The sequence below is a fragment of the Heptranchias perlo genome, chromosome 24 (assembly GCF_035084215.1).
Source record: "Heptranchias perlo isolate sHepPer1 chromosome 24, sHepPer1.hap1, whole genome shotgun sequence".
Lineage (NCBI taxonomy): Eukaryota > Metazoa > Chordata > Chondrichthyes > Hexanchiformes > Hexanchidae > Heptranchias > Heptranchias perlo.
In genome coordinates, this window is record NC_090348.1 from 31,519,548 (window position 1) to 31,546,921 (window position 27,374).

Genomic DNA, 27,374 nt, shown 5'->3' on the forward strand with positions numbered 1-27,374 from the left:
CAGGGATGCCAAGACTGGCTCCCCGCAAACGTCTGGTAACAGAACTTTAACATCCCTCACACACATCATGAATTGATGTTATCAATGATTGACCTCTTGCACACCTCAGGATGCTCATTGCATCATCACTTCTGTGATGATTCTTAATATTGCTGTATGTTCTCTTCCAGGGCCTTCAAGGAGTGCTGAACAACGTGGACAAGGGCGATTCCTCAGAGGAGCTCCGTGCCTCTGAGGGTGCATCGTCACATTATAGCGAGCCATGCGCAGATACTCACACCTCAGTGGGTACTATTCGAGAGTTAGTTGGGTTGTCACCTGGTGAGTCGCCACACGCAAGTGAGCACGAGCAAACACTGGTGGCGGGGGCAGATGTGGAGAGTCTGTGTCAGTGGGTGCAGTCCTCCCCAAGCTCTGCTCAGCAGGACACAGATACTGAACCCTTGAAAAGGAGAATGATCGAGGTACAGACGCACCTTTGCGATGTTCTAGAAGACTTGCCACGCTCAGTCTCCACATTAGCGGAGAGGATGGAAGTGTCCACCTCCAGCATTACTGGACTGGTGTGGGAATACCTGCGATGGAGGGAATAGCAGCCTCCATGACGCTTCAAGCACGGATCACAAATGAGTCCATTCTGGCCCTGACAAAGGCCGCGCGGACTCAGGGTGAACAACATCCTGCCGCCTTAAACAGGCAGATAGATACATTAGCAGTGGCCTTACAAGGCACCATGCATGTCCTCCAAGCTGTTTTCCAGCAGAGTGGTAGGAGTGATGTGGCCCTGGCCCAGGAGAGGAATGATGGCAAAAGGGGACATAGAAGTGGGTACTCCACTAAAAGCACCCCCATGTCTCACCCCTTACTCCCCCCCCCCCCCAACCAGTACCCACAATGCTGCCTTCTCTCCCGATAGCCGAGTTGCCCCTGCACAGGTGCAGGTGGAGCAGTATATGGCGGGGCCCTCACGGGCTCCAAAACCCAGAGGGTGCAGGCCAAGAGCATCTCAGCAGTCAAGGCACGGACCTGAGCAACCTGCCATTACCTCTGCTGAAGGGATGCACCACGTGGAAGTAGTAGGAAGAGGAAGGCAAAGGTTTTGTGATCACCAAGGGTATCCACAAGGGTGTCTGTCGCAATGTTATTTTTTTCATTTATAATTGTTTTTTCTTACCTGCACATTAATTGTTATAATTTTCACCACCACTGCCACGTCTTGTCCATTCTTGGGTCCCTATCATGAAAGCGCCCTTACATGTCCCTCATCATGAACGGCGAGACTTGATTCCCACTCATTGGGTGTGTTTACAATGGGTGTATGTGTGGCTGTAGGACTGTTTTGTGCAAACAGAGGCGGGGGTGGGGGCTGGTGTTGGTGGTGGCCGTTCGAGGTGGTCTGAGAACTTGATTATCTTCACTTTGCAGATTTCCTTGAGAATCTATCAAATACGAGTGATTTTGTGGCATCATGAGCAGCCAGGTATGCCGCTGCTCTGCCGATGGGTTGCCCATCGTCGTTCTCCTCCTCCTCGTCTTCTTCAATGTTGATGGCAGGTGCGGAAGCTTCATGAGCGCATGGGACCTCATCCATCTGTAACCCTCTCTGTTGAGCGATGTTGTGCAGGACGCAATACACGACTATTATTCTACACACCCTCGCCCTTCTGCATACTGAAGGGATCCCCCAGATCGATCCAGGCACTTGAAGTGCATCTTGAGCATTCCTATGGCTTGTTCAATGACAGACCTGGTAGTAATGTGACTCTCATTGTACCGCTGCTGTGCCTCGCTGGTGGGGTTTCTCAGAGGTGTCGTGAGCCATGTCTGCAGGGGTTTCCCATGTCTCCAAGGAGTCAGCCCTTAAGTCTGTTTTGTGCGTGGAAGAGGGCTGGGTCGCAGAATGAAGGAATCATGGCAGCTGCCAGGGAATTTGGCACACGCCTGCAGAAACCTCTTCCGGTGGTCGCAAACCAGCTGCACACTGAAGGAGTGATATCCCTTTCGGTTGATGAACAATTCTGGCTCGTGTGCAGGTGCTCGGATTGCTAGGTGTGTGAAATCAATTGCGCCCTGTACCCATGGGAAGCCAGTCAGAGAGTGGAAACCACTGCCCTCTCAGTCTGACTGATAGTCGGATGCCCTGGCAAACAAGCCACCCGTGACCTGTCATATACACTTATGTGCAGACAACAGAGAGATCCTGGTGATGTCACCGGTGGCACCCTGGAAGGATGCAGAGGCAAAGAAATTGAGGGCGGTGGTGACTTTATGTGCGACGGGCAACGCGTACCCACTAGGCCCACCCGGGAGCAGCTCTGCATGAAGGAGTGTGCAGATGTCTGTGACCACCTGACGACTCAGTTTGAGCCTTTGTCGGCACTGCTCCTGAGAAGGGTCCAGGAAGCTTAGCCTCTGTAGACCCTCTCACGTGGGTAGTGCCTCCTGCGACCTTGGCCCCTCGTTGGTCCCCTCTCTGCTCTTCTGCAGGTTCTTGCATTGCACCTCTGTCTTGTGGAGATGCAACTCCCGGAACTGCACGCTGTGCCTGCCGCGGATGCTGATGTGCCTCCTCCTCAGATGTACTGCTGAATAAATCCACTGCGCCCCTCCCCATCCTGATGGGATCAGTTTGAAGGGGTCTAAAATGTAAGTAAATATGTGTGAACACAAGAATTCTGAGTGTGAACAAAGAAATTTCAGTCTAAACATAAAGAACTCCCAGCCAAAGGTTTGAGAGAACTGATTGCCCTGCTGCAAAAACTTACCTTTTATTCACACGTCAATCACTGGTTTAAAGATCCAAATGAGGGCCGGCTGCAAATCGCCTGCGTTTCCATGGCGTCTTTCAGAGGCCACGGGAGACACGTTAAGGGAAAGTTAAAATAGTTTGTCTGGATGAATACACAAAAATTTTATCCCCTTAACTGCTTCAACGGCATTAATTGGACCTTTAAATATTGGCACGCCGATTTTAAGTGCCAGCCGGACTTTCGGGTTTCAGAAGTGCGCGGGCCCATGCAGATGTGTCTGGGTCAAACCCGGAAGTCGGCGGGTTGGAGTCGGGATTTGGTCCTGCTCCCAAAACCAACAATTTTCACAGCCCACCCGCCCCAACCCACCTGTTTTTAAGCTGCGGTGTCTAGAAAATACATCATTGATTAGTGGGAAAAGATGAGCCTGTAAAGCAGCCCATTGTTACTGAGGGCCAGTTATAATGGGGTCAGTTTGTGCCCTATTTTCCTGACCATGTCAGGGTCCTTAAGGAAGTGTCAGAATTTGAGGTAGTGGAACAGTCATTTTATGCAATATGAAAGTTTAAGTACTTCCTCTAAGGGAATGACTGCTCTTGAACACATCATATTGATGGACTCAAAAAATGACAAAACTAGAGACCTGTAAAATAGGTTACTCACTTTTCCTCTTGGTCAGGGAATTGGGAGTGGAATAAAGAAATAAAAATAGGCTTAGTTTTGATGCTTGCAGTTAAAAGTCTATCACTAAACTATAATGATTCCTGAAGGAGTTTTGTAAGCATGATTTATGTTTTTCATATGTATTCGGACTAGAACAAGAAATGACAATCTTTAACTATCTGAAGAAAAAAGGCCTAAAGGACAATAATGTATACAACTGAAAAATGTGCTTTTAAAAATTCTGTAGCGACCCATCAAAATCACTTACCACTTATTATGAAGGGAGATGAAAGCATCTGGTTTTAAAAGTAAAAACTCTTCAGCGCTTTTTAAAAAGATTATGAAGTTGGTTTGGCGGGTCAAGTACATTCACAGTCTACACATACGGAGTCAGCGAACAAAAAAAATTAAGAGTTAATATTTTAGGAGTCAGATAGATCGCATGACACTCTCACTACAAAGGCCATAAAAAAGTGTCAACATCAGAAAGTGATCACAATTTCCCCCGCCCCTCAAACCTACATTGTTCGGAGACAAATAAGACAGTCAAATCCAAAGAAGCTTCAGGCTGGGACTGGTAATGACTCAACAAAGAGAGGCGTGCCTCATTAACCAGAACATCTGCTGACTTTAGGTATTAATGAAAGGTTCCCTAGAATATTTTTAAATTGGACAGCAGCTGGTCAGTTTAATCAGTGTTCAACAGGTTTGCAGCAGCTTAAAGAAAGTACCTTTAAAATTCATAATTTAACATGCAGAACCGTTCTAAAAGAATTTGGAAACAAGAATAAGAGCTGTTACTATGGGTAACTGTTTCCAGATAAGGGTATGTGCTGCATTTGGATTCCTGATCGGCCAGAGTCTGTAATTAATTAGCTTGCTGAGATGATAAACAGAAAACTCTAGAAATACACAGCAGATTGGTCAGCACAGGTTAACATGTTGGGTGTGACTCTTCAGATATTAGCTGTATAGTTTGACTAACGAGGCTCACTAATGTTAACAAAACTTACACATACATCTCAGAAAGTAGAAACCTCACAGGCAGTTGGCACGATACAGAAAATGAGGCATAAGAGCAATTTGTGAGGCACCTGATTTTCTGAAAGCCGATTTGGGAAGAAATAGTCAGGTTGTGCTACAAACTTACATAGTCGAATTTTCAGAGATGTCAGAGATTTCCTCACCCTCAGCTTGTTTCCTTCCTCCCCTCCTCCTACTACCCACTCCTCCAACTCATTTCCCTCAAAGAGGCTTTGTTTGCTTTCAAAAACTGACTTTAAAAAAAAAAGCTTTCAAATTAGGATGAGAAAAGTTACTCTGTCTGTATCTCTCCCTTTCTGTTTGTGTGTCTCTCTCTTCCTCTATCACAGCTGTCAAAAGTTAGAATGTTTGCATTTTTAAGGGCCACAAAAATACAGGTGTGAAATCAGAGGCTGTTTGTTTCAAAATTGAATTAAAAATACTCAAATTCGGATGAGCTTAATATATTGCTGAGAATACAGAGTGAGAGGTACGGAAGATGCATCAGATGGAGTTAAATATCTGGGACCTCAATTCTTAGAGTTCTTCTGATCTCTTGCCTTGACTTCGGTAGGGACCCTGGAGAAACAATACAAACAGTTGTTTTGAACCATGCAAAGATCAATTTTGGCAGTAACCTGTTGGAGCTTTTCACTCGCCCTTTATACAACATGCCCGCTTCTCATTCCATTGATTTCAACAGAACGAAAATCAGGCAGGTTCTACAATTGGCGGACAATCCACAACACCTGGTTACTGACCAGGCCGCGAAGCTGAAAATTACTCGGTGTGTGTGTCTCTCTCTCTCTCTCTCTCCGTCTCATAGGCATCAGTAAGTAGAATGTTACATTTTTTAACAATCAACAAAGCACAGATGGTAATCAGATGATAATTACAGGCTTTGTTTGCTTTCAAAATGTCACTTTTTTTAAAAAAAAGGAACTTAGATTAGCATGAGGAAAGACAATTTATCTGTGTGTGTCTCTGTCTGCCTCCCTCTGACTCACAGGTGTTAGTAATTAGATTGTTTACATTTTCTAACTTTCAATAAAACATAAGATGCTCTGTGTGTTTCTCCGTCTCTCAAGGTTAGTATGCTTTATTGAAGTTGGCAGAACATTTATCAAAACAAACTAAAACTACAATAGCTGTGTAAGCAGTACAGTTTGCCATGAAATCTTTCTCTTTCATATGCACATACATGTACAGTCTTTCTGTTTTTTTTAAGAAAAGTTTTATCTGAATAAAACTTCAAATTTTTCCTCTTTTTTCAAAATCATTTGAAGGAAAGCTAATCAAATAGATTTTGTTAGGGACTGAGAGAGAAGCATTCAATGCTATCAGTGCATCTTGTATGTACTTTTTTGATTTTTTAGGTTTTATTTAAAGCCCTAATTTGGAGCATTATAAATGTCCGTTATTGAGAAAACAATGTGGTGACCAGTGATTCATCCACAAATAGTAACAGGAAATTGTTTATATAGGAAGATGCCATTATAAAATGTTTACTAAGGCAGTTTTAACTGTGAACCTACTTTGTGTTATTGATGTATAATGACAACTACAACCTCAGAATTAACAATTACAATTTAATGCTTATATTTAATGCTTATAAACATAATAATTGGAAAATTTTATGGCTAGCATATGCTATATAAATATAATTAAATAGCTGGTGTGTGCTATACAGTTGTAATAATTCTTTCTTTCTTTGTGGCCAGGTATCGTATTCTATTAAATATGTAAAGGCCTGACCGCTGTATCTTTTCTAATACTTGATCACAAAAATAATTTTAAAGAAGTAACCCTGATGAATATACTCTGGAGTAAACAAAGAAAGAACAGAAGCACTTTGTTTTTTCAATATTTATTAGTGAGGATAGGGTAACAGCCTTTATACACCACAGTTTGCATCTAGTGTCCCTAGAAACACTCTGTGTACAACCACAAAACCATGACATCATGATCTTTACATAGAATGAGATTCCAGACAGATTTACAAGCATTATTTATACAGGTATCATGTGGAATAATTGTCTTCATTTATACAACCTTCATATTGATTCTCTTTGTAGAGAATCTGGAAGCAACAAAAAAAAATCAACTTCATTTAAAAATTAAAGATAATGAGCCACCCACAAAACATGCAACATCTACAAGTGGATCAGAAGTGTGGCATCACATGACTTTTTTTAAAAATCAGGGACAACTGCGATTTATTTTCAAAAAGTAAACAACAGGTTTGCTGTACAGGTACTGAAAGGTTGACAGCACACACGCAATTCAGCCATCACTGAGCACCTCAGCACTTCACTGAACACTTGGAACAATTATACACAGTAGCTTTTTGTGGATTTTTTTTAAATGTTTCCTTTTGTCTTTTTTTTAAAGTTTTTTTTCAAACAACCAGTACATTTTCACATTCACATGCTGAATGTCAGACCAAAAAAACGGTTCAAAATCTGCTGTAGAAAAAAAGTTATATTTACATGGTACAAAGGGACCACTTTATCCCGCATCAGACAAATGTTTTATTCATACTTAAGACAACTAGAACACTCATCCATCAGGTAAGGTTTAATGGGCATAGGGTTCACTAAAACAGACACCAAACAGCATTAATACAACGATATGGCATTAAAGAAACAGTGGCCCTTTCTGCAGGTCTACATAGGCTGTATTTCAAGGTATTTAAATACAATCCCTACAGTTTTCTTACCAACACCACTAAGAATTATTTCAAGACAGAATTTTGTCGAAAGTCCAATAAAATTGAAGACTATTCTGAAAAATTAAAATCAGGAGTGTTAAAAACACAGATTCCAGTTTCTTGTGTCACACCGACATCTTTAAATAAAGTCAAGGCAAAGTTATATTTCTACTTTAAATCGATCCTTGTCTCACTCCAACTTTCATTAAAACTGGAATGTATTCATGCTGTTAATTCTAATTGTTTTCCGTTTTTGTTTTCTCGTTTGGAAATAAAAGAATCTTTTAAAGATATTTTAGGAAATATAATCTCAGTATGCAAGTAAATTTGATGTGCTCCTTATATACCCAGAAATAAAGACAGCCGCCATTCATGATGGTTGGCATTACTGCGATAACCCATAACAATAACATTGATTGATATAAATGGCCTGTAGGACATGCTGTGAAATTGCTGTCATCTTGTATGTTTCAATTATTTTCTTAGTTCCTTGTTTCTAAATGTAGAATGTTTGGATTGAAAATTGTTAGCAAGCAACATAAATCCTAAGAATTATATTATAGTGTCAGATCTAAAAAGTACTGTTAATAAAAGTTATGTTACCCAAGATACAATGTCATTTTCATCATCTCTTACACACTTAACAAAAGCTGCATAGGAATGTTAAAGCCAGGCAGTGACATGTTGGAGAAAATGTTATCTAGATTTTATTTTTGCAATTTCTTTTTTTACTTTGACATAAAGCCTGTGTAGGCAAGCAAAAGGAGTACCCTCTCTTTAAAATTATGGATTACGAAGGAAATTCGGTGCTGTACAGTTTTCCCTGGCAACTGCTTAATCTATTTTCAGCCACCTTTTTATTTATACAGTGAACACAGTAATTAATATAGCATTAGCACAACCTTTTCCACTGTAAATGCTGTACACGTCACTGCATTAGAGTGCAACACAATAAGAAAACATATATAATGTGCTTTTACTCACAGGTTAGTCCCAACCTCTTTTCATTTTTTTTAAAACGACTGCATCCAAAATTTGTAGAGTCTGTTTTGCATAGAGTACCTCCAGTCAAACTGAGCAAGTCTTATTTTTAATATATAGATATATATATATGTATATATATGTATTTACGTATAGAACAGACCGTACACACTTTGGAAGCATATTCCAAATGCTTTACTGCACAATTCATCTTCAGGATTGATCTTTTCTTCCCCAATCTCCCTCCCCCCCACACACCTAAAAATATACACGCACACTTATATACAGAATTGAAGATATGCATGTTAAATAAGACTAAGCAGCAATGGAACTCAATTAAACATTAAGGGCTGCAATAGTAGGAACATTGGTTGAATCATGCACATGTCCTCAGCAAGCACTCTGGAACCAACAGCAAGTCAGGATTGAAAAAGAAAATCAGTCTTTCTACCAGAAGTACAGCATGATGTAACAGCTCTGTTGCTAACTGGTGATGATTATAGGTCTTCCAGAATCCTACTGGCCAGGTCTGGTACACACTGGAACAATCAAGGCAGGTCTTCACTGTTTATGAATGTCTCTCAAATATACTGCCAGTCTTTAATCATTCTACTCAAACCCCATACATTTGTAGGTGAGCAAATCTTCCAGTTCTACCATCAAATTGTTTAAACAAAGGCTGCAAATTCTGGGAAGAAAATAAGAAGCCCTGTGTAGGATTTAATATACTGCCTAGAAAATGTCAAATTTAAGAATGATTTGTGATTACCTTCGAGTTTCCTGTCAGACAATGTATCTCTTCCTATAATTTATATTATGTCCACAACTTAATACAAAACCATTCTGTCTTCTTCCTATTAATAAACCAGTACATATTTATTTTTTTGCTTATGATTCATATCTACAGTCCTTCACCTGAGTATGTCAGAGAATTACAGTAATCCACACAAAGCCTTCAAAAGAACGTCAGCCCAGCATTCAGTGCCACAAGTCCACATTCAGCCCCGACAGAAAAAGGCCTCGTCTGAAATGCACATGTTCCGTTTATAATCTCTGACTCACATAGCTCTCACCTTGCTTCCTCAACAGATTTCTTTTTTGTAAAGTAACAATAGCCTGAATACTTTTATTTCAGAGATACTTTTTTTGAACAATACAAATTGTAAGAATTTTTTTCTACCATCAAAAATACTGCAAGTTTGTGTGTGGGACTGAATATCGGAACAATGTAGTGATATTTTCACCTGTTAAAGGCAGCTTTCACACACTGGAACGCGTGGTATGGTTATGTTAACTTTCTGTGCCTGTAAGCACCGACCTGCACAAACTTCCCCCTTATGCCACACAAAGGATCAAATTCCATTACCAGATCTCCTTTGTCTCAGCTGGACTCTATATTTGATGCATCAGCACCTGCCTATAGGTGTATATTACTCCTTTCAGCATTTTACTTTCTTTACATTTATACACATTGAGGGTGGTAAGTATGTTACGACCCAGTTTCTCCCTTTTAAATGCTCTCACTCCAAGCCACTTAAGACTGAACTATACTAGACCTCAGTGAGGCAGGATAGCCACAATCCAAACAGACTGAGATGCATTCTCTTTGCCCTTCTAGAAGAACCTAGCTATACAAGAAGACAGGATCAAAGAGCTGGATTTCTGCTTTCCACGTGGTAATGATGTCAGTTTTGCAGATTGAAACCAGGTGCAGCACCTCGCTGGCTTTCTGTCGAGCTGACTAACAACTTGTGCCAGTTAACCACTCTCTTCCTCAGATCCACTTTGTCGAGCCAGATATATGCCTCACCAATCAGTGTCTTCCTCATGAATTTCCCACCATTAGAGACTAGCAAAATCTAAAACAGAGAAGGCAAATGGTTAATCCTATCATATTGAAGTATGAAAGGCACAGTTTAACAAGTGCTTAATGCTGACAGAAGTTACAAGTGTACTATATTTTCACAGGTGCTGCTGATTTTTCCAATTTCTTTGGGATAACCCCAACTTTTTATCTGGAAAGGAATAACTTGCAGAAACTGTATTTTGATGAAATAAAATTATTAGAAAGACTATCTGTTGGGTCACTGTTATATTAATTTTATTTTAGTCCAACACCTGATTCAACACTGAAATTAGGGGAGTAGGGATTCAGCGTTATGCTATGCCATTTCATTGTGCATCATTTTCAAGCACCTTAGTGCTCCAGGAATTAACTTCGGAAGCAACAATCCCAATGCAGAGGATAGGTGTTGGTAAAGGAAAAAATAGAATAACGGAGGTTAGATTCATCTTTGTTTCTTTTTATCAAAAGAGCATTCAATTACTATGATTCCAAACATGATTTCTATGAGACTTTCCTGGAGAACTTTGATGTCCTGAGCTCCACCTCAGTAAGATTGATTCCAGGTTGGTAAGCCCAGTTTGTGCTCTATAAAAAATGTTCCCAACCCCTCTCCATCATAGAGATTTATCTGAAAACTGTGCTTCAAGCTAAAGGAGTTACTGGTCTGCCACAATGTTGACTATTTTTAAACAAAATTGTTGACTTTGCTCTATTATCCACCACTCTTCCTTTTGCCTTTGTCCCCAATTTTTTCTTCAATGTTGACAAGCAGAAAATCACTTCATGATACAGCAGACGGGTGCAATGAATTTCAGGCTCTCACCAGATAGTTATCTTGTGCTTATTGCTAAGAACCACTCCCGTAATCAAACCCTTGTTTCTTATGAACCAAAGTATGACCTTATATAGATAATATCTGGTACTGTGGCATTGCCCAGAGTCAAACAGAAAGCCTTGTTGCTGTCATTTGTTCACTGGAAATATCATGAATCCTCTCGCATTCTTCTAGTATTCAGATAACAGAAGAATTGCTCCGTCAGACCTCGTGGCTTAGGCTATAATCTATGATCAACTTTATTAAAAGTAATAATTAAACATTAAAATAATAAGAGCAGATTCCAGAAAAGGACAACATTTAACTCACAAAATAATAAGATATGATGCTTCGCTAATTCTCCTAATAACACTGAACCTGGGTCAGTGTCTGGAATATAAAATGTATATATGAGGTCGAGTTTACAATCATGGAGCCTTCATGCATTCACTTCTACAGTGATGAACAAGATCTGAGCTGACATAAGGCTGCTCTGCCTGGGCAAGGATCTGTCAATCAACTCCTTCCCCCAGAGACAAAGGACTTTAAAAGCTATCTTTTACAATTAGATAAAACAGTCAATCACAGTAGGGCAGAAAAATATACGGTTATCTCCAGCCATCCGCCTTAAAGCTGATCCCCTTTAGGTAATTTTCAATAAAAGAACTACTTGAAGAGAACAAGTTGTATATATTGCATGGCTGGTAAACAAGGATGTAATTAAAACAGCATTTTAAAGCAGTTTTGTCTCGTTGCAGGAGACTGTAGAGACTGTCAGGACAAAGACACTGTTTAGTGAGTTACCCTTTCTAGTCATGGGATGCCAAGGCTAACGATGGTATTATGGTATCAATGCCTTTGCAAAGGTCAGCTAAAGACAGTGTATTTAACAGAAATTTAGTGCTAAAATTTTCCAGCTAACAAGAAATTAATTCATGGGTTGTAAATATCGCCTATCATGCAATTAAAGTGTTAAAATCAAGACCCAGCACGTTGTCTCCTACTGTAATGTACTTGTTTCCAGGACCTCAAAATTGTGGACCTCTTCACTTCCCTTGGTCTTTCCTTCCTCATGCAATCTTCAGGTGTTAAATTTGGTGTCACCTAACCACTATTTCTTAATTGACCTTGTTCTCTTTCCTATTCTGTTCATTTTTGGTGGTATCTTCCATTAGGCATCTTGGCCTATCACCAAGGATGTCTGAGTAAAAGAAAGACGGAAATGGAACGAACTGGTGATTTGATTGTTTTCTATTGCTGGAGTGGCCTTTAGTGACCACGGAGCAGTTATAGTGCACTGATGTGCTATGGTAGGTTTTTAATGATTGAGTGGCATGAAGCAGATTCTGTAGCCGTGTTTTCTTTGTTTCTTTATTGCAGCAAGAACATACAGGATTAGGAATTCACTGTTTCTCTGGAAACCATGGAGAGATTTACTGTAATACTTTGAACTCTCAAAATGATTGAGCAGAAGAGAGTTAACTGAACAATTCAGTGATATACAACATACTCAGAACCTGACGTTGTAATTAACATTACCTGAAGGGAGTGTCCAGCTGGACTAAGGCTAAAGCGAAATGTCTCATTAAATGATGGCTCCCGGTCGTGCCTGCAGACCCTAGTTTTCTTCTTAAACACTCGCTTTTGTGTTGAAATGTTTATGACGTATAATTTCACATACAGGTCTGCGAAAAGATACACAATAATGTTATGAGAGTTTCATCCCAATGGCTTCGTGAATACATGCATTGCCCTGTGCCGTAGTGAGCCATACAGAACAGGAAGGACCCAGAGTTGACCCGTTATCGGTCCTGATTTAATGGATGTCAACCAGGGGCTGGTGGGGATGTTAAAATTAGCCTCAGCATTCCTGCACCTGGGAGCAGAGAAAAAAACACCCATTCACAGTCACCATTCAGTAACCCTGGTTGAAAATTGTGTGGAACAGCTCAGGTTCAGGCCCAGTTGTGGTGCATTTCATGGTGGAATAGCCTACTCATACTAAGGCCCTGAAATTCTGTGTGGTTCTCCCGGTCTCCCGTTGAAGTTACAGCGAAAACTCAAGAGGAATGACATGAGTGATCGTTTTAAGCCATTTATTCCGTTTCTCCAGGGGTTCCGGCAGTCTTCCGCCAAAGAACCTCTTTGGAATTTCCAGGCATAACTAGGTCTAGATTTGCACATGAAGAATGGCTCTGTGAGTAAGTTAACGGAAGGCTGCAGTTGCCCAGAATGAGTCACTACCTAAAGAGAGAAAATTGGAAAAAGTATAAAAGATTATTATAAGGAAAACTGGGCACCTGGGAGTGGTTACTAGTTAGTAATTTCATTGGAGGATTTACAACTGTCGTCTGTACACCACATGAGATTAGAGTTGTGAATCACTCCACTATATCAATTACTTTAAATCGACAGTGTGAAATTTACAGAATGGTTTGACTCCATTTTGGGTCCTTTTTATGCTAGTCATCATCAACGCAGATGCTGAAGGTCATCACTGTTGTCTCAGGATACCTGCATTGAAGAATTAATGGGAGAAACTTTCAACTTCGGCGGGGGGGCATAAAACATTCGCCCATAATACACCACGTCCGATTTTCCTTTCCAGTGACTTCAATGACTCATTTTGAAAATTTTCTTTTATCTCTATAAACTGTTTATTTTGTCACCCCACTGAACTATAGTGTCACAGGCTACAAAGATGCATGGTACCACGTAGGAATGTGGAATTAAAATAAATCACATGCATTAAATTGATCTGTCACTGCACATTACTGCCTCAATGATTTGCTGCTGGGTAGAAGTCATTTATTTTGTTCTTAGACAACATTAAGAAAACAATATTTCAAAAACACCACAGTGAATAAATCACTTCAGTAATCAGGTAAAAATTCTATCCAACTTCAGTGCCAAATGTGTTACTCAGGTTTCCTCGAGGAGCAATGATAGAGTATAAAGCAGAGTGTGGAATTATATAGTGTTAACTGTTTAGACCACAGAGCTTTATTCTGAGAAAGATGTTGATGCCATGGTTCTGGATATAATTTTACAAAGGGAAATTCTAGGACATAAGGAGGAAGGGAGTTCCTCTGAACTTTCCTTTCTTGTTTCTTGTTTCTTCCAAACTCCAAACATGCTCCTCTCTGTCTCTTTCCCCTGCATCCTCATTGTGTTGATGTCATGACTTATCACATCCTCTCCTACTTCAATTCATTCTTTTCGAGGAGCTCCTTACCTTTCTTAGTCTTTCCTCCTATATTCTAGAGGCATTTAAACTCAAAGGTTGGCATCCCTCCTTCTTGAGTTATTTTGTCTTTTCTCTTATCCTTTTAAGTCTTTCATAATGGTCCCTCCATTTAAAAAAAAGATATTCCCCAGAATGCCTGTATTTCTTGGTAACCAACTGAGTTTAAATTTCATCCACATTAGTATGAAGCACATATTTTTCTAGGTTATTTGGCGATACTTCTGTCATGCCCAAAATATTTACCTGAAATCATACAATCGTACAGCACATTCGGCCCATCGTGCCAGCTCTTTGAATGAGTTATCCCTGCACTTTCCCCATAGCCCTGCAATGTTTACAACTTTAAGTATTTATCCAATTCCCTTTTGAAAGTTACTACTGACTCTGCTTCAATCCCTCTTTCAGATAGTGTATTCCAGATCATAACAACTAGCTGCGTTAAAAAAATTCTCATCTCCCCTCTGGTTCTTTTCCTAATTACCTTAAATCTGTGTCCTCTGGTTACCGACCAACCGATCTGCCAGTGGAAAAAGTTTCTCCCTATTTACTCTATCAAAACCCCTCATAATTTTGATCAAAAACATTGAATAGGTCTCTTTAATACAGTGTGTATTCTATGATTATTAATTGAGTGAAATTGTGTTTCAAGGCAGTAACATACTTTAGACTCCGATTACATGGTTTACAACAACATGTGAACACAGAGGAAGATTTCCTATGTGTGCTATGTGTAACAATATTGTAAACCTGTTTATAAAGAATGTGTTTATGATTTTACTACATATAGTATACTATATACTATATATATTCCCCTGATGTGCTCCTGCATTATGTTCAACCACATGAAACAATAGTACTTCATTTCAAATCATGTGACTCAGCTGTAGCGGCCTGCTATCTGTCATGACACAAGCTGCCAGCAAGCAAAAAAATACACAGATCAAAACTGGCTAAAACGAGAACACAAATCTCACCCCTCCCCTAACCAGACTGCATCTACATCTCAGGAATGAGATGATGTTGATATCCCACTGAGTTGTGCTCTTGTAGTTTATGCCATCAGCTTTGATGTGTTATTGCCTTTAACAGACCCCTGCATACATGTCTTCCCATATGGCATACAGGCCAAAGGGCTCCATTTTTCTGTCTGATATCTGATGTCAGCCAATACTGATACCTGGTAAATGATCAGGAGACTTAAATTTGTAGGTGATGTTTCTGCATTGAAGAATCTCCACTATTAGCTGCTCTCCATCTGTCTTCATTTCCTTCTTCAGGGCTATTTTAATTTCTCCCATCACTTGAGTTTTACCTGTGTACAAGTATAGAAGAAAAAGGAAGGATATTTCAATAAAACTGACTCGATGTGAATTCACCATTTTCAATGCTGCCAGTCTCCATATTTTTCTTCACAAATCAGGTTGATCATTTCAGAAGTTTCATTCTGTTCTAAGTATGTTGGATCAAGTATTCACAGAGAGCCCATCAGCACTGACATTTCACTACTGGGTTAAAAAGCACTGTGTAATATTAATAACAACAGTGTTGATGTGTTCACGAGTTAACATGGTCATGAATAATATTGCAAAGCATTATTTCAACATCTTTATTAGTTAAATAAGAGTGATGTTTACAAAAGAACTGTGGGTCCCATTTTACCCTTTATACTTAGCAAAAAGAATATACAGTGACAGCCCACCCAGGCTAAATAATTGAGTACAGTGTTCTGAAGAGAGGAATAAGAAAAAGGTGAGAAACATTCACAGTAACTAAAAGGAAAGAAAAGTGAGGTCACTTCTTCACTGTAGTTTAATTCTCCATTACATATTTGTCCTAGAGAACCGCATTGTTGAGAAGCTGAGAGAGCACGATGGTATGAAGGTTTGTCTGAGGCTGCACATATACTAAGACTAAGAGCTGTAGCATCAGTTTCGGCCAGGCAGTACTTTGTACCATTATTCTCAGATTGTAATTCTCGTTCCCAGGGAGAATTGTACCCATGTGCAGAGCTCCATTCCTCACTGTTAAAATGTAGTTGCTCTACTCTCAAAAATGTTACTTCAACTCCATATTAGCTTAAAAAGTGTTTAAAATCTTTTAAAACCCGATTTAACTCCATACAATATCCAACTCATGAGGTGTGAGATTGCCTCCTCCAGGGAGTCCCACATTGTTCCTCTCTGGAGTCAGCTTGGGAGCTAAACTGCAACTTTAGCATTGTTGTGAAGAGAAAACTGCTTTGCCGCAATGCTAAAGTTGCAGTATAAATGCACCCAAGAGCACTGCCCTTTGTCTCTGGAGACATAAGGAACGGGTACATTCAGATAAACTGCTTATTGTTCTCCAGTGGTTGCTAAAGGATTGTTCAAAGAAAACAGGTTGTAGCCTTCTGTGTGTAGCAACCAGCTGGCATACATCTAGGGGAATTAAAGTTATTGTTACACTATGCAAGATCTATGCTACCACTTCTGATTCCCAACACACGGGTCTTGTGCAGCTGGCTGAAGGTAAACCTCCTGGGATTTGCTAAGGCTGGTATCCAGGAAGACCCGGGGTGTTAGAACAGATCTCATGTGAACATGAGGATGAGAATTTAAAATGTAAAGTTTTGGGGAAACAGAAGCAAATGTAGATCAGCAAGGAAAGGTGCTGGATGACCAGGATGTGTGGCATAGGATACAGGCTGCAAAGTTTGGATGAGCTGAAGTTTATGGAGGGTAGAGGATGGGACGCTGGTCAGGATTGCATTGGAATAGTTGAGTCTGGAGGTGACAAAGGCATGAATGAGGGTTTCAGCAGCAGATAAGATGAGATAGTGGCATGGTCAATATTATTGAGGTGAAAGTAGGCATTCTTTGTGACGGAGAAGATATGGGGTTGGAAGCTCAGCTTGGGGTCGAGTAGGATGCCGAGGTTGTGAACAGTCTAGTTCAGCCTGAGACAGTGGCCAGGGAGGGGGATGGAATCTGTGCCAAGGGCACGGAGATTATGGCGGAGGTTGGATGATGGCTTTGGTCTTTCCGATGTTTATCTGGAGGAAATTACGGCTCATCCAAGACTGGACATCGGACAAGTGGCCTGACAATACAAAAGCAATGAAAGGGTCAAGAGAGATGTTGGAGAGGTGGAGCTGGGTGTCCAATATAATTGTGGAAGCTAACTCCATATCTGTGGATGATGTTGCCAAGGGAAGCACGTAGATGAGGAAAAGGAAGAGGCCAAGGGTAGGTTCTTGGGGGACTCTGGAGGTAATGGTGAATATGGTCATGGTAATAGCTGGAAGAGAAATTGAGTTCAGAGGTGACAAAAGCCTCCATTAGGTATTTGGCAGAGGTCAGGAAGTGATAATGTACCTCAGTTGCTATCACAGAGGATGTAATTTGTGACTGTGAGTCACAGAGTACATTGATACATTTGTCAAGTTGGGGGTAATTTTTATCTTCACCACTTTGGCAGTAAACTGGTGGAACATATTGTCCACCTGTTATAGAACTCGTCCGATTTTCATTTCCATTGGAAAGAATGGGATATAACTCATGAAGATCTACATGACCGTGGCTGTTCCACTGTTCTGGCTGAAGATGATCAGGTGATGACAACCAAACTATTTACAAGAAATAACCAGATGTTGATAGCAAGATGGATATATCTGAGAATTTGGTTAATTTAAAATTACTCAGATTTTTCTCGTGTCTTCAATCGAAATTCCCTGACTTTCACAGATTTTCTGAAAACTTTCAAAATGAGTCACATGAGAAATAACAAACGTGTGAGAAGCTTCAGTGAAGTGTTAGCTATGAAATATACATGGAAAAAAATAAATTACAGCAGATATTATTAATAAAAAATTGTGCACTAGATTTCATTGTTGTTAATGTTTTATGTAAACATCTTTTTGTCATTAGCAAGTAACACTGAGTCTTGTTGAACAGCAATGCAATGAATCATGCTGTTGTTCACAGCAATTAATTGCAGAATTAGAACTTAATTTGCCTGATTGGAATTAGATCTAAGAGAAAAAAATCTGCATTCTTTGTACTATAACTCAGAAAACTCAGTGTATTCTAACTCAGCTACAGTGACACGGAATTAAGGAGCAAAAACATAGCTACAAAATCCCATTTAGTACTGGTTTAGGTTGCATGGAACCTCTATGGCAACTGTGAGAGAGGAAAGCAATATGCAATTTAGATTCCCCGGAATTTCCCCATAAATTGGCAACAATGCTTACTATACATCTAATCTTTCATTCTTTTGCTTTTATCTCAATCAGGTATACACATCACACCATCTGTTGTCTACAATTTTTCTCGGACTATACTAATACCAGGTAAGACCTAATTTAGACAGAAGGTGTTAATAAGTCCTTGATAAATGTACTAGATTGTCCGAAAGTCACTACTATTAGAATTGTGCACCCAATCTCACATAAGCGGCGTATTAGCAGAACTTTATAGGATTTCATCTATTCTTCACTTACCCTTAAAAAAACCCAATGAGAGACAGATCAGCATTGTGCTGGATCAAGTAGAGACACTGTCATGGTCATTGTCACTGTCGTTACATTGACCCTCTCACTTGCATGCTATTCAGTCAGATCCACTCACCAGTGGGACCCCAATTTACATTCTCTATGCAATTAAACAATCAATGGGGAGTATGTGGCTGGAATTAAGGTATATCGTTGTGGTAGTGAACATTTGGTTTGTGGTCTGAACCTTGAAAGGTTTGTTATTTGAAACTGGGTAGCACAAATGGGGAGGTATTCCATTCCCCAGCATTGATATCCATCATCTTGACCAAAGCATTCACCAAAATGTAGACGTGTATAATCTATCAAGTGACCCAGCTAAATCTTGAAAGAATATTGAATAATTTAGCAGCATAGCTGTGTGAAATTCTAGCATGCCACATGTTGAGATGGCACCAGACCAGCTAGAACTGATCTTCCAGGGAATTTGAACATCTAAAAGTTAAGCTAAGCACCTAATTTTTACTTGTCTAGGACTTCTACAAATTCTTAGAAGAACTATTAATTATGCCAAGATCCATTTTATTTGAGGATGACATGTGGCTGAGTCATTTTAGGCTATTTGGGCTGAAGCATTTTGCGTCTGTAACTGTAGAACCCTTTATCATATCGAATTTATTTGACTTGGAGGGAAGACAATTTTACTACAATTGGAGATTGTACATTGGGGAAATCAAAATCTGAACTTTGTACTCAGAACTCTTGGACCTAAGAATACACCACAATGAATTTTATCTGCAACATCAGGCAATCTCTCTCACAACCCTTCTTGTTATACTTCACTGGAGTGGGTATACATGATTTGAGCAGGACATTTAAAAAGCAAATTTCAGGAACAATAACAGATCTGACTTGACAGTATTTTGATTTGGGATGGACTTCAGTGCTAAACTCTAATTAGAGTTGTGGAAATGCTTTTTATAGCAGTTATGTGCCATCTTGGGACACTGAACCTCAATGGCGTCCTCTCTCTCCGCCGGCGAATCAATGGAGTAAGATCACGAATGCGCACACGCACACTAAAACCCAGAAATCATGAACTTGCTCCCATTGGTTCGCCAGCGGTTTGACAGGTTCGAATTAAAGGGCCACCTACACTGCAATCAATAAAATCATTAAACATTCAGAAACTTACCCATTTGCCCAGTTGGAACAAAGTTACTACGCCACCAAAAGGTGGGCTGGAAAATACCAGCCCTACACTATTTTTTAACAGCACGATGACTGTTAATTACTGCGAAGCAATAAAAAATTAAAATTTTAAAAATGTGGAATGTCATATTACTCTTAATATTTTTTGATCATTAATTTTTTTTTAAATTTAAAAATTAATTTTAAAAATGTTTTAAACTTCTGCAAGTTTCATTTAAATGTTTTTAATTCATTCATGGGATGTGGATGTCTCTGGCAAGACCAGCATTTATTGCCCCTCCCTAATTTCCCTTGAGAAGGTGGTGGTGAGCCGCCGTCTTGAACTGCTGCAGTCCGTGTTAGGAAGGGAGTTCCAGGATTTTGACCCAGCGACGATGAAGGAACGGCGATATATTTCCAAGTCAGGATGATGCGTGACTTGGGAGGGGAACGTGCAAGTGGTGGTATTCCCATGCGCTTGCTGCCCTTGTCCTTCTAGAGGGCGTGGGTTTGGGAGATGCTGTCGAAGAAGCCTTGGTGAGTTGCTGCAGTGCATCCTGTGGATGGTACACACTGCAGCCATGGTGCGCCGGTCGTGGTGAGAGTGAATGTTTAAGATGGTGGATGGGGTGCCAATCAAGTGGGCTGCTTTGTCCTGGATGGTGTCGAGCTTCTTGAGTGTTGTTTGAGCTGCACTCATCTAGGTAAGTGGAGAATATTCCATCACACTCCTGACTTGTTCCTTGTAGATGGTGGAAAGGCTTTGGGGAGTCAGGAGGTGAGTCACTCCCCACAGAATACCCAGCCTCTTACCTGCTGTTGTAGCCACAACTTAACTGCCTGGTCTAATTAAGTTTCTGGTCAATGGTGACCAAGATGTTGATGGTGGGGGATTCGGCGATGGTAATGCTGTGAATGTCAAGGGGAGGTGGTTACACTCTCTTAGACTCTCTCTTTTTGGAGATGGTTATTGTCTGACACTTATGTGGCGCAAATGTTACTTGCCACATATCAGCCCAAGCCTTGATGTTGTCCAGGTCTTGCTGCATACGGGCATGGACTGCTTCATTATCTGAGGGGTTGTGAATGGAACTGAACACTGTGCAATCATCAGCGAACATCCCCGCTTCTGACCTTATGATGGAGGGAAGGTCATTGATGAAGCAGCTGAAGATGGTTGGGCCTAGGACACTGCCCTGAGGAACTCCTGCAGCGATGTCCTGGAGCTAAGATGATTGGCCTCCAACAACCACTACCATCTTCCATTGTGCTAGGTATGACTCCAGCTACTGGAAAGTTTTCCTCCTGATTCCCAGGGACTTCAATTTTACTAGTTCACAAGCAAATTAAATCATTTGCTTGGCTGTTTATAAGATATGTTATCTTTTATTTAAACTAACATACAGAAGTTAATTGTGAAGGAATGATTTTTAGTTGCCTGCTTATGGCCGTGACTTCTCTTCTTGACAGATTCTGTTGGTGCGGCATCCATTCCCACAACCTCTATCGGATCCAAAAGAACCTGCGTTGAATTCACAGCGCTGAACTTCAAAAAAATTGAAGAGGGAGCAAGTGGACGTCAGAGACCACGAGGTAAGTTTTTTCGTAATGTTTGTCCGCATGATGCGCAGACATCCTTGCTACGCCAGTCGGAGCAAGTTACGGACCGATGTTTCCTCATTCAGTACAATGGCAGGTCACTGCTCGCTCCAAAAATCTAAGACTGACATTTTCTATGGAGTCTCCCGGACCTGCTGGTGATGTGGAAGTATCACAGTAATCAGTCCATTGGGACACTCCTTCCACAATCACAAGCAGTAACAAGATTTTGCAGTTTGGATCAGGTACATATGATATGGTCTTCATATAAAGCAGTTGCCAGTTCACCTTACTGCTTCGAAGGATAATTAGAACACTTTCCATCACTTATTCAGTACTTTTTCTCAATAATACTAGTTTTTTTATTGTAAATAACATTACTGCTCAGTAATCTATTATTGTTAGCTTTCATTTGCGAATTGTAATTTCAAGAGTGCAGTAGGATGGAATCTAGACATAAGAACATAAGAAATAGGAGCAAGAGTAGGCCATACGGCCCCTCGAGCCTGCTCCACCATTCAATAAGATCATGCCTGATCTTTGATCTTAACTGCACTTTCTCGCCCGATCCCCATATCCCTTGATTCCTCTAAAGTCCAAAAATCTATCTCTCTCAGCCTTGAACATACTCAACGACTCAGCATCCACAGTCCTCTGGGGTAGAGAATTCTGAAGATTCACAACCCTCTGAGTGAAGAAATTCCTCCTCATCTCAGTCTTAAATGTCTGACCCCTTATCCTGAGACTATGCCCCCTAGTTCTAGACTCTTCAGCCAGGGGAAACAACCTCTCAGCATCTACCCTGTCAAGCCCCCTCAGAATCTTATATCAATGAGATCACCTCTCATTCTTCTAAACTCCAGAGAGTGTAAGCCCATTCTACTCAATCAATCCTCATATGACAACCCTCTCATCCCAGGAATCAATCTAGTGAACCTTTGTTGCACCGCCTCTAAGACAAGTATATCCTTCCTTAGATAAGGAGACCAAAATTGTACACAGTACTCCAGGTGAGGTCTCACCAAAGCCCTGTACAATTGTAGTAAGACTTCCTTACTCTTGTACTCCAATCCCCATTGAATAAAGGCCAACATACAATTTGCCTTCCTAACTGCTTGCTGTACCTGTATTTTTCTTGTACGGGGACACCCAAATCTCTCTGAACACCAACATTTAATAGTTTCTCATCATTTAAAAAATATTCTGTTTTTCTATTCTTCCTACCAAAGTGAATATTCTCACACTTCCCCACATTATACTCCATCTGCCACCTTCTTGCCCACTCACTTAACCTGCCTATATTCCTTTACAGAGTCTTTGTGTTTTCCTCACAGCTTACTTTTGCACCTAGCTCTGTATCGTCAGCAAACTTGGATACATTACACTCGGTCCCTTCATGTAAGTCATTAATATAGATTGTAAATAGTTGAGGCCCAAGTGCTGATCCTTGCGGCACCCCACTAGTTACAGCCTGCCAACCTGAAAATAACCCGTTATTCCCTATTCTCTGTTTTCTGCCCGTTAACCAATCCTCTATCCATGCTAATATATTACCCCCAACCCTATGAGCCCTTATCTTTTGGGACTCTTGGTCTCGGCTGCAGAGAATAGTATCTATCTCCCTCACTATACTATTCCCCTACCACTACCACATCCCTTTTTACTCCCCTCACTTGAATGGCCTCTTGTACCATGGTGCCGTGGTCAGTTTGCCCACCTGTTGGACAAGGTCAAGGCTCCTCCATCACTACATCCTGGGTCCCCATACTTGCCTGACTCATAATCACACCCTACTTTCCCTGACCACTGAACAAATCTAAACTGCTACCTAATCTAAGGAGTGTGACTGCCTCCTGGATCAAAGTGTCCAGGTAACTCTCCCCCTCCCTGATGCATCGCAATGTCTGCAGCTCGGACTCCAGCTCAACAACTCTGAGCTAAAGTTATCTCGAGCTGCAGACACTTACTGCAGATGTGGTTGCCTGGGATCATGCTGCTCTCCACAAACTCCCAAATGCTGCACTTATGACAGACCTCCTGCCCTGCCATCCCTATCTAACCTTGTTTTATTTATTTACTTTATTAGAAATTTTATTCACTCACTAATCTTAGTTTTATCAACTAATTAGTTTATCTACTTTAATTTATTGATTAAAGCTCTTAGTTTAACCCACTGCCCTAACTTAGAGAGAAAAAAACCAATAGGAATATTCACCAACCAATCACCTACCTGACATATCTAACAGAAAACAAGAGTGTTCCGAACACACAGAAGCAGCTTCTCACTAACAATATGCTGCCATTGTATTTGTTGACTTTGATGTACATTAGAGGCACAGGGAAGACCATTTGCTGATTTGTCAACATGTCCCATTGTACTTTAATGAACATATTGACATGAGGTAAATTTCAATTTGGTTTATATCAGAGGCGCACAGTTACATTTGGATCAGGCCCGTTAGACTAATAGTAGTTTCCAAGAGATTCTTTCTGAAATTAAGAGCCATTTAGAATACAACTAATGGCAGAATCTCTGAGCAGACTTCTTAACCTCAACATAATACTCAGTCCAGTAATGGAAACAATGTCAAGAAACATTTGGTGAAGTTTGAGTAACTTCTTGAAATTAGCAACATGCATAATAAAAATAATATCTACCTGGGCAAATTTCAAGATTATAATTTGATTTGGGGTTTCAATACTTGCCAAAAACCATTCTAGCTTTGCTCCACCAATTTGTGATGTCATTTAAACCCCTTAATGCATGACTTCCTTGTAATCACCCACATATCTGTTATTCTTTATTCAATCAGCACTGCTCTAAGTGGTGCAGGAGTTCAAACAAGTCCAAATTGGAATAAACTCATTTGCATGTAATTCTTATCACAATTATCTAACTTGTTTAGGATTTTCTTTTTGATAAGTATTTTAAAAGCTCTAGTAAATGAATAAAGATACTAGGTATTCTGTACCACCAATCAAGCCTCAGAATCTAATTAGACAGCTATCTGCTGCATCAGGTAACAGTGAACAAGTAATTTGTTCAGGCTTAATTTCTGGAGAATTTCACAGAAAGGCAGCAGATGCTTTTTCATTCTCTTTCACAAGCACAAACATACATATTCTGTGAAATCTGTATCATCTCACCTCTCAAGGGACTCATCAGAAGATGATCACTAGACCCTGAAGTAGCATGAGCAGCTAACTACGCAGGTGTGACAGCAGCTCAAAGGCTATGGCGAGCTTCATGGAAATTTGTGAGATAATGAACTGTTATGGGTTATTTGTGTGGTCATGTAACTGCAACCTTTCCCTACTCCAGATTATCATCTTTAGCAGATCTGCACCTGTACAATGAACTCACTCGCAGTCTTACAGAGACACCTATGCCAGTTGTGTGTTATTCTCCTTTAATGATTCTCTCCTCTTTAGATAGAAAGCTCTGTAGTACCTCACCCAAGTTGACTGCGGTGGTTACCTCCATATCCACATAGAAAACAGTGCAGGCAGATGAGCATGGTTGCAGGTTCTGATGTAGTAGGTGGCAGGCCTGCCCAATTGCGTGTTTGGTGAAGTGTACTTCATCATCTCCTCACTAAGGTCCTCAGATAACCTGTGCTGCCTCTATATTCTATGAGGGAGGGTAATATCTGGTGGGCTGTATCCTACTTAAATGTTGCTTGACTCTCCTTTCCTCCATCCTGTGCTCCACCTCTTCCTCCACCGTGATAACGGCACACAAGGATATGCCCATAGGAAATGCCATAGCTGCTCCTGAGAAACCTTACGTGACTGGGGGGTGGTAGTGGGTAAATATGCCGGTGGTGTGAGCCTATCAAAAGCAGTGAAAAGCTCGTTCAGGTTGTGTAAGCAGAATGGCCAAAAAAAAAATCACTGCAAAAGGTGTTTCGTAGCTGTAGAGATTACTAATGAAACTCTGCAGACTCTTCAGGCTTAGAAATGGGACACTTATGTCTTTTAGTTCCTTGAGACATTCTTCATTTAGAATGACGGAAGAGCTTCCAAATTTGGTTAGTCCTCGGGGTCGTTCTGTGCTCCAAACTTGCCTCAAAGGATTTTTCCATCCACTCCTTCAAAGCTGGAAGCACCATGCCACTAAGCACCATGCCATCTCAGCAGATCCCGGCAACAGTTGTACTGTATAATTCTCAATCTAAGTTGGCCTTTGTGCATTGCAAGGGTAGAAGCAGGAAATTCAGAATGGCAGGGATACTGGCCCTCATTATAATATATGTAAATGAAGACAATCGGGACTCGACGGACGGATCATGGGAAAGGCCAAAAGGGTGCGAGGTAACTCAGGGAGGGGGCACAATGGTACGGCAGGTAACTGGTGGAAGTGGCTTCTGCCTGATTTCCCTGCCACAAAAATTTACTTGCCTCGATTATACACCAGAAAAATGCCGAAAATAGTAAGGAAATTCACCCCTGACAACGGAGGAAAATACAATTTTAGACTGTTATCAATTAGATGAATTCATTTAAAGTGGATCTGCAGAGGGTTCAATGAAAATAAACAATGGGCTATCTTTTGGGCAGCTTCAAGGGGACACAAAACAACAAAAAATATTTGTACCGACATTTCCACTGAATACGCTGTCGAGGGCTAATTGCCTACGGCCAGACACGTGCATTGCACATTTACAGACCAACTTTGTCATCATTGAACAACGGAAATTTCATGGACATCCCAGAGACACAGCTGGTTGATGCATTCTTAAAATGATTTACCCTACTTAAAATCAAATAAAAGCACCTTCAAAACACCAACATGGCAATCCTGCAGCTCCAGGATACCACTCTACAAACTAAACAAATTACACAAATAACAGGTAAACCAACAGGAATCGGGCAAAGTGGACAGTATTTGTAACTTTCACAGTAGAACAAACCATTATAGTGAGGTGCCCTATCTAGTGACCTAACCAAGAGGCAACTCTGTGCCCTAATCACTAGGTTGCTGGAGCTGTGAACTGAGCTGCAATTTCCTCATTTTCTGCAGAGTTGTATTTAATATGCAATTGGCAAAGGGATGTATTCAGCAGTTAATAATAGTTGCTATTATTAACATTTACTCCATCCAGAAATAGAGATTGTCAGTATCCGAAGCCACAGTAACAAGACAAACCTGGAGTCATCAATCCCTTCAGTGTTAGCACTGATGCCTTTCTATTTTTCTTAATAGAATTTCAGGAAGGTCAGGAATCAATGCTTAATGGCTTTTCACATCACACAAATATGGTGACCTATTCAGAAGGAATGGTGTTAATTACTTTCTAGCAATGTGTAGCTGTAACAGTTCCAATTGTATTAGAGTATGATTTCACATTACAAGGCCATTAATCACTTTGACGTCTAGAGCTAGATTTTGCTTGAAATAACTGCCCATTTTTAGGTCGTTTTGCAGTGCTAAAGAGAGTTAAAAGAGACAGTAAGGATACAGCCTCAAATGCATCCCAAAAAAATTGCACCAGAATTATCCTCTCAAAATACTGCCATTTCCTGTTTGTCCATGAACGTGATGTACCAAACATATTATTAACTGCTCACCATCGCCTTGTGAGTATCACAAAAGCTGCTTCATTGTGTTTGTTTGTGGTCTTAAAATGTGAGGCCAGTGACTGAATTTTCTATTTGGTGATAGAATTCCATTTTAACAAAATGTCTCTTCTAATGTCTCTCCACCTCTCCTCTCTTGAAGGTGCTAAATTATCTTGGGATATGGCTTCACAGGTACTCGATAGTTTTCATTACCTCTCCTAAATGGCCATTCCTAATGCAAGAACTTAGGTGGTGAGTGTCAGTGGGCCATTTCATTGTAGGAGACATCACATCCAAGCCTTTCCTGGCCACATCCCACACACTTGCAATTTCCAGTCGGGATCACTGAATAGTGATCAGGAGAGGGAACCCACACTAAAGACCACTGGGGATTGAATTTGGTCTGCTTAATTCTACACCTGGCAATTTACCAGCAGAGAACAGAGCTCCTTTACGATGCCTTCAACGACAACTTCCAGAGTCACCTTAGGAAGTAGGACTTTGTGAAGTGAGTGGA

The 27,374-nt window shown here is 40.6% G+C and overlaps 1 protein-coding gene across 1 annotated transcript in view; it reads right to left on the bottom strand.

Annotated features, from left to right (window-relative positions):
* Positions 1-9,812: 9,812 nt before the first annotated feature.
* pcloa (piccolo presynaptic cytomatrix protein a) overlaps positions 9,813-27,374 on the bottom strand; it is a 428,697-nt gene continuing 411,135 nt past the window's right edge. Inside the window, exons 24-26 of the mRNA XM_068005288.1 lie at positions 15,212-15,346; positions 12,327-12,472; positions 9,813-9,986 (exon numbers count right to left, since the gene is read on the bottom strand). Coding sequence (XP_067861389.1) covers positions 9,813-9,986; positions 12,327-12,472; positions 15,212-15,346 — 455 coding nt within the window. The remainder of the gene's footprint in view (positions 9,987-12,326; positions 12,473-15,211; positions 15,347-27,374) is intronic.